Source organism: Limulus polyphemus, unplaced genomic scaffold, assembly GCF_000517525.1.
Source record: "Limulus polyphemus unplaced genomic scaffold, Limulus_polyphemus-2.1.2 Scaffold509, whole genome shotgun sequence".
Classification (NCBI taxonomy): domain Eukaryota; kingdom Metazoa; phylum Arthropoda; class Merostomata; order Xiphosura; family Limulidae; genus Limulus; species Limulus polyphemus.
The window spans coordinates 493,348-505,369 of NW_013666119.1; the positions used below are offsets into that span (position 1 = coordinate 493,348).

Genomic DNA, 12,022 nt, shown 5'->3' on the forward strand with positions numbered 1-12,022 from the left:
TAGTAACTAATGATTAGTGTTTATACATGAGACATGTATGATGATCTCATCATGATTGTGGTTCCACTTCGTAGAACTATGACATTATGTCCATCTATCATGGCGGCCTAGCAACGCGCCATCTGGTGCCACTTCTTGGACGTCATCGTCTCTGGTGACATGTCCATTTGTCATGGCGATTTAGCAATGCATCCCTAACAACGTGCTCTCTGGTGCCACTTCATGGACGTCATCCTCTCTGGTGACATCATCATTTCCACCCCTCCCCAGTTGCACAGGTGACAATTCGTAGAATTATGACGTCATCGTCTCTATCTCCCCCCATCCCCACTGCCTGAGATCGACATGGATGTGGGCCCTCCGGCGGCGTGCCTGGTAAGTGGGACCCTAACTGTCTAACAACGTTATAACATTAAATATCATAGAAATAACACAAGAGTTTCATTAAAATATATATTACACAGTTAACAAAGCAATTGAAAATGTACTATTATCGTATGCAAATCGTTCTTAGAAAGTACGATCAATTCTCCATATACGAACACTTAAACTAAAAACTATATAAAGATCAACATCAATATGAAGCTCGTTATTTATGTGAGATTAATTTAAACTTGGAAGCTACATAATTGGTTGCAATACAAAATAGATTAAGCTTGAATCAGGTAACAAAGCTCACAATATGACAAGTTGAGAAATTTGAGCTACGTCAGCTCTCACCAATCCCGTTACGTGAATCGTAAGGAATATCACCCACGAGCTCTAGAAGGCAGAAACTCTATGTTTTGTCATAAATGGGGACACATAAATATGAAGAAACACACACACACACACACAAAACTAATTTCTTCTAAAGTAGTTCAGTTTTTAAACTATTATATCAACTTCACATAAGTCACGAAACACAATTGAATAAATGTTCAATTCAAATTATTTGTTCATTCTCCTTCAATTCAGGAGCCCCCGGTGGTACAGCGGTATGTCTGCGGACTTACAACGCTAGAATCATGGTTTCGATACCCGTGGTGGGCAAAGTACAGATAGCCCATTGTGTAGCTTTCTGCTTATTTACAAAAAACAGTCAATTGAGGAACGATTCCTTGAGAAAACTCATCAATAGATAAAACATTTATCATTATATTATATATGTCCATCAGATCAATTTGTGATTATCCAAGACATATGTTCCCGATCTTATTTTCTCGCGAGCCCACTATCATCAACCAAATGTTTGGTTCTCAAAGCTCAAGGTTGATTATTTTTAAATTTTCATGTTCTACGTGACACCAAAATCCCATTGCTACATTATACAAATGATTTTTGTCATATCTTTAGTGTTCTGTTCTCAGACACTTTGAAGTGAAAATATGGTTACTATTTCAAGTAGTAATTCGTTTAATAATGAAAGTCTAGAATTACAACGTTTTGCTCCTTTGCTCGCAATTTATTTCTAAGTGCACCTACATCTTGTTCATTAATTATTCCATTTCTTAATCCAGTTTTCTCGCAGAGATTCTGCCCACATCACTGCTTTATAATGTTAGAGAAAATGAGATTATTGTAAATATGAATTGTAAAAACGTCAGCATTTTAAGGAAAATATAGAACAAAAATGTTTATTAAGTTAAAAGATAAATTACAATACAATAAATTAAACTGCAACTTATTCAGCCTGACGCAATTACAGATCAAAATCGAATTATCCTGATGAAAACTTTCGTATATAAATAGCTAAATACTAACTTCTCTCCCTAGTATTTATGGTGTATCGGTTATCATCATATTCCAGGGCATGAAGGAAAACAGAGAAAGTTACCATAAAAAATGAAACCCAATAAAACCCGAGCACTTACGGATAATGAACAAATGACCATTATAAACATGTTGATCAGTTGTGTGGTCGTTGTTTCGGAAGTGCGTCTCACACGTTTCTAAGAGGGACATAAGAGTGGTCAGGCTGGTTATAGTGCAAAGCAATAGGAAGTATTTTTTAGTAGTAGCAGAGGATTTGTGGTTACTAAACCATTCTCTAAGGTTGTATGGGTTTGTTCGACATACTAATGGTTTCACTTTTTTGCATTGTATGAGATATTCCATAATTTTTTGAGTTTTAAAAAAAGATTGGTTTTGTTATGCTGATGTGATTTACCATGTTATGCTTTTTTTATGTTGGTCAGAGCAAGTACCGATGCATTTTATAAATTTACAGCTCTGACATTTGGCTATAGCAATTTCCCACAATCCTTCAAGATTGATAGATCTAGGAAGATGTGTGATATAGTTTGTCAGAGTATTATTAGCAAAAGAATTCATACAAATGTTACTAGGTGACGTTACGTACAACTGATCCATGCTGAATAATGAGAACAGTATTGCAGTTTTATAACTCTTTGTAGCTCCGATTCGTAAAATGTTCCATTTAATTTTTCTCCGAGATAGTTTTGCAGTTAATAAACTGGTGGATTTCTCTCTATTCTCTGATAAACCGTAAATATTTCATCTGTCCATCAGGGCATATAACTTTTCTTAAATTGACGCTTCATTTTACTAATATGTACCTGATCACCTAATTTGAACTGAAATTTTACTTTTGTTGGTGTTTTGTAAAGTGTTTTCCATACAACTGACTGATTAGAATGATTAACTTCTATTGGTCTCATTTTAATACTGCGATGATACGACTCATTATAGGCATTGACCAGATGTTTCAATACATTGATATATTTATAAGTTCTACGATGAGTAAAGTAGCGCCACATTTTAGTTTTAAGAGTGCGATTAAATATTTCTACTATAGATGCTTTTGTTTCATTATGTGTAGTAAAGGAATGAATGTCTTGTTCCTTGAGATATCGTTGAAAGAGAAGGTTAGTAAACTCTGTTCCAGAATCAGTTTGAAGTTTACAAGGTTTTCGACCCTGATTTAAAATTTGTTTGAAAGATTTTACAAGCGTTACACCTTTCTTATCCTTGACTGGAACAACCCATGTACATTTAGAAAACACGTCAATACACGGGAGTAAATATTTAAACTGATTGTTATATTGACTTTGGTTAGAGAGACCTACCAAATCAGCCTGCCATTGTTCGTCAATCCCTGAAACAATAACCCTGTTTCTCGAAAACTTATATTTCACTGGTTTGTGTAAAGTGTATGTATCTTGTCGAATTAACCAGTCTTTAACCTGTTTTAGACTAGTGCTTTTACAGATCTATATAAAGTCTGTATGCCACCAAAACTAGCAGGATGTGTAGGGTTATAATATATAGATAGCAGAGTTTTATTAGACTATTTTCTGTACCGTCTATTTATATTTAATTTTTTACCATTATATCTGTTTCTATTTGACCTTTACAACATACAATGTTAATTCTTAGACGATTCAGGATATCACTAATCTTAAAAGGTTGACAACAGTCCATGACGACAGTCAAGACACAAATGAATGAATAATACAATAATATTTTATTAAAAATGATCCCATCTAGATGCAGCCCGTTTAGGTCTTTTGTCACGTGTATCATGTTTCATATACTTCCATCTGTCTACATTTCCAACTTCTTGAGGCATATATATATATATATATTTATGATAGTCGTTATGCAAATTCTTTCCATCCTGTACAGTTAATTTTTTTTTCGTTTTCGTAGCATGTCGTTGATTAGATCGATTATGTTACTGTTTGGGACAGCTATTCCTCTAATCACAAATTCTCCACGATCATTCCATGTTAGATCTCCACTGGAATGTATCAAGTTTAGTAGGATTTCAACTTTCTTTTTATATTTCTGAGGAACACTGTCAACGATCTCTAATTTTTCATGAGTCGGCGATTCCATTCTTATTTTAACAGGTTCCATGGCTTGTGAATGAAAGGTTTGATGACGTTGTTGCAGTTGGTTTAACATCTTTGCTTTATCATCTAAGGGTAATGTATCATTTTGTATGACTGACTTCCTATCATTATCTATAGAGTTTAATATTTTATGTACAGGCCTTTCATAAACTTTGGATTGATAATGAGAGTGTACCACTTCTTCAGGAACGAGAACCACTCGTTTTGCTATATTTTTATATTCCAGCAGGTTTACCAGTAGCTTGTCCTGCCAAACCACTAAATAATGGAAGTATTGGTACTACGAGTAATGGTAAAAATCCTACTTTCTGTATCAGTAACTTTCTTTTCTGTTTAACAGATGTTTTCTTGACAGCCAACTCTCTCAGTAATGATCTATGTGATCTAAGTTTCCGTTTTTGTATATTGGTAATGGGGACGTTACCCTTTAAAACGTTTAAAGCACATTCACAAATACTCAATATAAAGTCATTTTTTAGCTCCAGCAATTATCCCTTTAATTTGTTTACGTGTAGCTTTAAGTAATGGGCGGAGCAACTCTTGATGTTGTTTGATTCTATGATGACTAAATGAAAAGAGACTGTGAGTACAACATACAAAAATTGTTTATTGATACATCCATTTATATAAAACATCAACTTTCTTCTTACTAGAGTGATCATAATTGTTAATATGAAATGGGCAGGACAGAGTAGATTTTGGAAGTCCATTAATCTTGGGTCATCCAAACAATTACAGATTGTAACAATGAATTTTCAACAAACTTGTCAATATTTCGGCTTTCTCTCTCCCGTTTGTATGAACGATTGTAAAGTTATCTCTCAACTATTTAGTCACACTCCACAGGTAGGAACAGTTGATATTTCCAGATTTACATGGAATACTGTGAATATGCTGCATCACCCAATTACACTGACAATGATTAACATCTGAAAGATATTTACTTGAAAATGTAAACAAAAACACGTTTATGTATCCAGTGACTAAACACATGAATACAAGTTCCTTAATTACGTATGGCTATTTCTTAAGATAAAACCCTTCTACTTCCACTACAGCTGCTGTCATGATGATAAATGAATATATATTCAGTTAAATAATATTTTAACTTACTTTGGTAGACACACTATAACTTATCTTCAGGAAAAAGTCCAGTCCTCAGATGGATCTGTTCAGGCATTTGAGGTTTCAAATCGATGAGTAAGTAACCATATAATTGTCTCGTTGCATCTCGATAAGCTTTTTCAAAATATTTGATACGTGATGGAAACATTTGTATTGCTGAAACGTTCAACTGAGATTCGTCTCTGATATTTTTGAACAGAATAATATATAGAGAATTTAAACTAATATTACGCATTTCTCTACCCTGAGCCCCCCCAGTGGCACAGCGGTATGTCTGCGGACTTACAACGCTTGAAAAATACGGTTTCGATAGCCCTTGTGTAGCTTTGTGCATAATTAAAAAAACAAACAAAACAAACAATTCTCTACCCTGATTAAATACATTCTGTACAACATAAAATACTGATAAATTTAAATGATGACTTCCACGAGTAAAAAGTTGAAACACTCGTTTATTTTCTCCAATTTCACTCATAAGACCATCAATGATAAAAATATTTGGTTTACCATAATGTAAATAATCATGAAAAGTTTCAGGTAAGCCTTCAACAAATTGAATACTAGGAAAATTTTCGATTATTTTTGTATACAACGGTTGAAATTCACCATAAAATCAAACAATGTTTTCAGGAATATGATATATTACTTCATGATGATACGTTAAAACTTTACTTACAAACTGTGATTTACTACTTCCTGTCGGACTTGACACTAAACACGTAAAAGGGTGTAGTAGACGGTTATCCATCTCAAATTCTAATGAGAAAAAAAATTAAACATGACTCACCTTATATAATTCATGTTTGACCATACTTGAGAACCACCCTCAAGGCCCTGCACATGCCCTCTTTTTGGATCATAGACCATGGAAAGGAGTTAGTTCCATGTGATGCGAAAATCAATATCCATATTGAAGGTTGTCAAAGTCTGGAAGGATGTGTCGTTTAGTGTAAACAGTATGATAATTATTCTTTTCTTCTTTGTTGTAAATTGTCTCAGTCTTCAAGTTTCTGCAGATCTTCTTGGGATGAGTAAGTGCTATAGAAAGTATTTTTGACCACCACTGACCCACGATGTTATACAGTGTCCATCCAGCTCATCTGTAAATTCTCCAAGGTAATCTCCTAAAGGAGGATCGTTAGGTCCATCTGAAATGTGTACAATACTTTCTGTATCATAATACAAAAACTAGCTTTTTAAAGTGCTGTATGGTTTCAGACGAGCATGTGCTGTTGTGAATGATGCCAGAAATATGTCGGTTTGATTTTTTGGGGGCAGATATTCGTGTCTGTGTTTCAAATGAAGGGCTATAATGTCATCATTAATTAAAGTAATACCTGCTACACTTTTGGTGTTAGCATTCGATTGGTATTTTTTAACAGATGTTACATAGGTCAGCTGAGATTTGTCCTCAGACATATCCCAATGACCACAGAAAGAATTAAGACATAGTTTTGCAACTGACCTTCTGCCTGGATTCAATTCTGTTTTCAGAGGTCGGCTGCACTCCTTCCTTTTCAGCATATCATTGAACATATCCTTGTTTTGCCTCTGATGTAACACAGTGTGTGGGCCATCCTGAAATTTCCTGTTTTAATTTTATAAATTTGTCAATATAATCTTCACATAGTTTTGTGTATCTTTCAAGGAAATGGTAAATTTTATAAATTTATATTATCTTATAATTACCTTCGACTGATTTTTTCACCTCCTCGGTAACCCATGTGCCAATAAAAGCTATCTCATCATCCGAGTGATTACATGGTGGTGGTGTCCTTAAATCGACACACGTTTTACAGAGTGGGAAAATTAATTTCACGTTACTTCTTAGAGGTAATACAGGATGATAAATTTTCTTGGGGCTAAAACTTTACATTTTATGAATCCAAAATAGTTATTTATTGCAAAAAATTGTCATTATAATTATAGGATGTGTTACAGGATGTTCGCAATATTTATTGGTCAATGGATATAAAGAAACGAAATATACATACTTGACTTTTTCAACGTCTTTTGCATCATAGAAAAGTCGTGTTGCATTAACCCTTCCTCCATAGAAGGAGTCTCGTACGTCCATGCAGAGAACTATGGTGTGATCTCTAAGGAAGTTCATTAAATAATTATTATTAGTTTTCATTTTTTTTAATTAATGCTCCCATATTGTTACGACTTTGTCTCCTGAGACCTTCCAGTTGTTTTGTCTATCAATACTACAATTTCTTATAAACTACATAGGTCTATCTAAAACATTTTTTGTGTGAGAATCATAACATTTATCATAGCCATGATAATAGCATCCGTAAAACTCATAGATGGTATTTTGTTCCTTATAGAAACTGTCAATCCTATAATTAAAGATTTGTTTCTCACTACCATTAAGTGCATGTTGAATCTTTATACCGTCAGATTTTTGTATATAGTTTAACCATTGAATACTTACTTGACTGCAGTTGTTTGTTGTAAAGTATCCATGTTAGGTATTAGAGCTATCGACCATGGTGTTATAAACTTACTTTTGTAGACAAACATGCATACAACAGCAACTGTCGTATACCTAAACGGGTCTACATCACAGATTAAGAGAAACTTATCCCTGAACTGGAGACATCGCCATTGTAGTATATCTACGTCTGATCGACAGTTTCTAAAGAAAAATACAGAATGATAATGAGAATCAATAGTTTTATTTTTAACAATACACCTTCATGAGAACAACAAAATATAATTGATAAGAATCAAGGATAATAGTTTTTCTTACCTGTACATCTCTTCTTGGAAATCAAAGATGTACTCTTCTTCTCGTCGCTGACAGTGTCACTCCAGGAACTTTTGTCTTATGGATGCTGACATGATGTTGGGAGAGTAAAAACTGGCATCCGGGATAGGTCCTCGATATTCTTGATTGGACTTAATATTGAAAAGATGTGGGAAATAACCTTTCTGCAGTTCTTATAATCCAAATATTTTTGGAAACAATGATATAGACATGGGTTTAAAATTATAACTGTCAATTAATTTTATTCCAAGACTTTTGACTGTCATAATCATAATTTTTCCACCGTTTACAATAATCTCTGGTTTTATCCCTTGATGTATAAGATAATTCAGTATAAGGTGACCATCAAAATTTTTCACATTATGTGCTATAGCTGTATAATTCTTATGTTTTTTCGAAAATAAGAATTTACCAAAGTCCTAACATGAATTATATCTATTGAAAACTGTTTCCTTACCATTAAAATCATGGACCACAAGGTTGATATACACAGTTTTCTTTTTAACACAAATACGTTTTAATATGCACACAAAAGTACAATTTACAATAACAATTATAACAAATAGTTATTACAAATAATGATTTATAAACAAAAGTTTCACATACTTACAAACAATATAAAGTCTTCTTTCTAGCCTGGAACTTCCTTGATATCTTATCGAGGCTTCACGATGAGCGAGTTAACTGAAATCTAGCTAGCTTTGTCCTTTGCCACACGCTGAGTTTTCCACTGTTGAAATTAGGTAATGTTTTCGTAAAAGTATTAATGTCCGATGTGAATCCACTGAAGTTAAATGGTTTGTTATGTTCGAACTTTGTAAAGGTTCCTAGTCAAATATCTGAAGTTTTCCGATTGATAAGCGTTATAAAAATCAGTTATAGCTTCCTAGGTTTATAGCACACTGACTATAGCAAACTAATAATAGATACTCTCCTTGGCGCATCGTGTTGGTTATATTTATAGTCGTGAGAATGTTTTCTAGAAAATTCAGATTACATAACATACAATTTAAGTGTTTACGTAAACACATATATTGTTGATTCTTACTCTTGAGAATCTTCTACAACTTTGGAGAATAGGCGGGAGTTTCGCAATACATATCTAACACTATAAGCTATGCATGTTTTAAAATATAAACTTAATCCAAACAAATGTTGACATTAAAATAAATATATAACAACAAAATTGTTACAGATTGTACATGTCCTCTGGACGGAAATTGATAAAAAATGCAAATTAAAAAAATTGCTGTGTATTTGTTGACGGGTAGACATACATATAGCTTCATGTTTAAATATGTTTGTAACTGTAGTTCCTCGTACTATCGCAACCATTATGCCCATCTTGCTGGTATCAAACTATAAATTCAACACTATGACATCATATCAAACTTTTAGCACAACATCGTCACCTGTCATGGCGGCCAAGTGATGTACCTCCTGCTAACATAAATTAGAACTACACACACACACATTGTACCCTCTAGTGAAAAAATTATGAACTATGACCTGGTCACCTTTGTTGACTCTGTTGGCATCCTTTGATCTTCCCCTCATGGCCTGAGGCAGCATCCTTTGTACACTAAAGTGCCTCCCTTACTACTGTGGAGAGTAGTTTAACATTATCTAGGTGAATGTGACGTTGTTGTCATTCTGATTATTTTAAGATCTTAGCAAGAACCAATAACTAGTAGAGCTTCAGTTTAGAAGAGAGTTTCTCATTCACAAACTGAAGTCGTAAATTAATAAAGTAGGCTCAGCAAGTAAGTTACTTCTAATACTTGGATACTAACAGAAAAGTGAACTCATTTCAGCAAATTTTCTGTGATATATTAAAGGTGTCATTTGCAATGGCAGCGTGCATTGCAGGATGTTGTCTGCTGACTATTAATACAATGTACTTTTAAAATTGAAGATAAGTACTACCAAGAATAACAAAGCCTAACCATGGACACATTTCTATACTCAATAATCGTTGCATGGAACATTTCGAACTTATCGCCACCAAAACAACCACTCTATGCCCCACAATTTGGCTCAGATAAGTTGATGATTAATTTGTAATTTGGCCTCACATTATTAACAAGATTCAAGAGTTCAGTAAATATCTCACACTATGGAAATAGAAAATAATAACAAACTTCTATTACTTGACATGATAGTTACCTAGTCACATAGCTTGTATACCACATGAATTCAAAAGAAGGTCACATATACAGATAAATGCCTTGACTCTATATCAAACTAACCCAACAGTGTAAGTACATGTGTCATACACTGCACAGTTTCCAGAATGAACAAAATTTTAGTACAGAATCAAATAAAAAGAATGCACAAAAACAAACTACTACTACACTCCATAACACTGGATACATGATATATTTGCAAATAAGATAAACACCATGAATAAACAGGAAGAAAATTACAGACATACTGCATACTTCCCCGTGGATGAGGTCTCTCGAAGAACATGGAGATGATATGTAAAAATCATAAATTCAGACCAGTATTTAGAAGCTACAACACAAAGAATCGTAGTCATTCCATACCAAATCATGTAAAGACCCAATGTAGAAGAAAAGCATCACTTGAAACATCCCTTGTGGATGTGAATTTCGATATATTGGAGAAAGAAGCAGGCCAACAAATTTTAGAATTGAGGAGCATAATAGATACAAAGAACTTGGTAATTCTGATCTATCTGCAGCAGGCCATCGTCTTAGAGGAATAGAACACAATGATAAAATGGAATGTTACTAATATACCACACACAGGAGAAAAAGAAAGATAAAACAAATCGTCTACATCCACCCAACTCATAACACACTTAGGTGATCATATAGACTACTAATCATAATGACGCAGAGCAATAATTTTGATTTTTTTTTCTTTTTTAGAATTTTGTGTAAAACTACTCAAGGTCTATCTGCACTAACCATCCCTAATTTAGCAGTGATAAGACTAGAAGGAAGGTAGCTAGTCAACATCTCCCACCACTAATGTTTGGGTTACTCTTTTATCAAAGAATAGTGGAACTGATCGTCACTTTATAATGCCCAAAAACTGAAAAGGCGAGCATATTCGGAGTCAAGTGTCGTAACCACTAGGCTATGCCAGGCCAATTTTGAAAGCCAACAGATACCTGAAATATGTGATTTAGTAGTAATAAATTCATCAAAATTCTTTTATCACAAATATAGCAAACTGGATAAACAAGTCAGTTATTTCACAACCAAATTCTTTACTCAAAGACAAATGATGCATTACAACCTCAGAAATATTACACTTCATTTCTTATATAGTTTATTGTATATTGATGTACATTTTTATTGTATTTAGACATAAGATATATATAGAAAGTCTATCGTAAAATATAAACTGTGTAATCAATTTTGTTATAAAAATTACTGATAGTACGAAACTGCTCGACTGATAATAGATGTTCGGTTTGCGTAATTCAGTTTATATTGTCTTAAAATATTAAAAAGTGAGAATTAATAATTAATACAGCTTAATAATTATAATGTCAATTGTATCTTTCCATACGGTAGCTGTTTGATATTTAGTATACTAATCTTACGTCTGTATATCGTAAAAGTAGGGTTATGTGTAGTAGTTAAAATCCTATTAAGTGCAATAAGGTGAACGACTTCAGATAGCCCAAAGGATTTCTTAGAAATTATGTGTGAAAGTAATAAAGAACGTATAACAATACTTCAACAATAACTTCTAAAATATTATTTAAGTTAATAATCTGGAACTGTATGAACGAAGAAACAATATAGAGATATGGAATAATACAACAAGATAATGAGGAACTGAAAGATGTTCTACACAAAGTAGCTGAAGAGTTTAGTATACCTAATTATAAAAAAGATGAAATGTTAATGCTCATAGAAAACCTGCCCATAATAGTCAAAAGATAGTGCCAATAATAGTTAAATTGAAAAGTGTTTTGGATAAAGAAAAATGGATGAAGAATAAGAAGAATGTGGTTAAACAAAGTCAAATCCAACAGAATATGGGTGAAGGCAGAATTTATATAAATGAAAATCTAACAGCTGCTAATAAAGAACTGTTTTGGTAGGGAAAAACATTATTAAAAGAACAACAATATAAATTTATTTGGACAAAAAATGGTAATGCGTTTGTAAGGAAATCAGAAACTAAGAACGTAATAAAATTGAATTCAATTGTAATTTTGAAAATTTGTAATTTAATTTGTTGTAATCTATGGATGTTAATCTAAGAAATAGTGAATATA

At 33.1% G+C, this 12,022-nt stretch overlaps 1 protein-coding gene and 1 long non-coding RNA gene across 8 annotated transcripts in view; both read right to left on the reverse strand.

Annotated features, from left to right (window-relative positions):
- Positions 1-34: 34 nt before the first annotated feature.
- LOC111085616 lies at positions 35-8,419 on the reverse strand. Of its 7 annotated transcripts, none has more exons than XR_002610425.1 (7): positions 8,369-8,419; positions 7,741-7,889; positions 7,537-7,626; positions 6,977-7,081; positions 6,448-6,570; positions 5,770-6,130; positions 4,445-5,138 (listed from the first exon to the last, which is right to left on the reverse strand). XR_002610425.1 is itself a non-coding variant. In XM_022385067.1 (5 exons), the coding sequence occupies exons 1-5, from the start codon at positions 7,746-7,748 to the stop codon at positions 6,121-6,123; spliced, it is 336 nt and encodes a 111-aa protein (XP_022240775.1). In that variant the 5' UTR covers positions 7,749-8,304; the 3' UTR covers positions 5,415-6,120. The 7 variants fall into 7 exon arrangements, 1 of the variants encoding a protein (XP_022240775.1); XR_002610426.1 differs by lacking the exon at positions 8,369-8,419 and having other exon boundaries at positions 4,445-4,786; positions 4,971-5,138; positions 7,741-8,304; XR_002610429.1 differs by lacking the exons at positions 4,445-5,138; positions 8,369-8,419 and adding an exon at positions 35-391 and having other exon boundaries at positions 7,741-8,304.
- An 18-nt stretch (positions 8,420-8,437) lies between these two features.
- Positions 8,438-12,022, reverse strand: part of LOC111085617 — a 25,617-nt gene continuing 22,032 nt past the window's right edge. The window contains exon 4 of the long non-coding RNA XR_002610433.1: positions 8,438-8,488. This is a non-coding gene — a long non-coding RNA (uncharacterized LOC111085617). The remainder of the gene's footprint in view (positions 8,489-12,022) is intronic.

Bases quoted from the DNA above. Each gene is read 5' to 3' on its own strand.
- LOC111085616 (XM_022385067.1), bottom strand. The intron at 7,082-7,536 runs GTATACGACAGT...GAACTTCCTTAG, and splicing joins TGTGATGTAGACCCGTTTAG to AGATCACACCATAGTTCTCT. The intron at 6,571-6,976 runs GTATGTATATTT...AAATTAAAACAG, and splicing joins AAAGACGTTGAAAAAGTCAA to GAAATTTCAGGATGGCCCAC.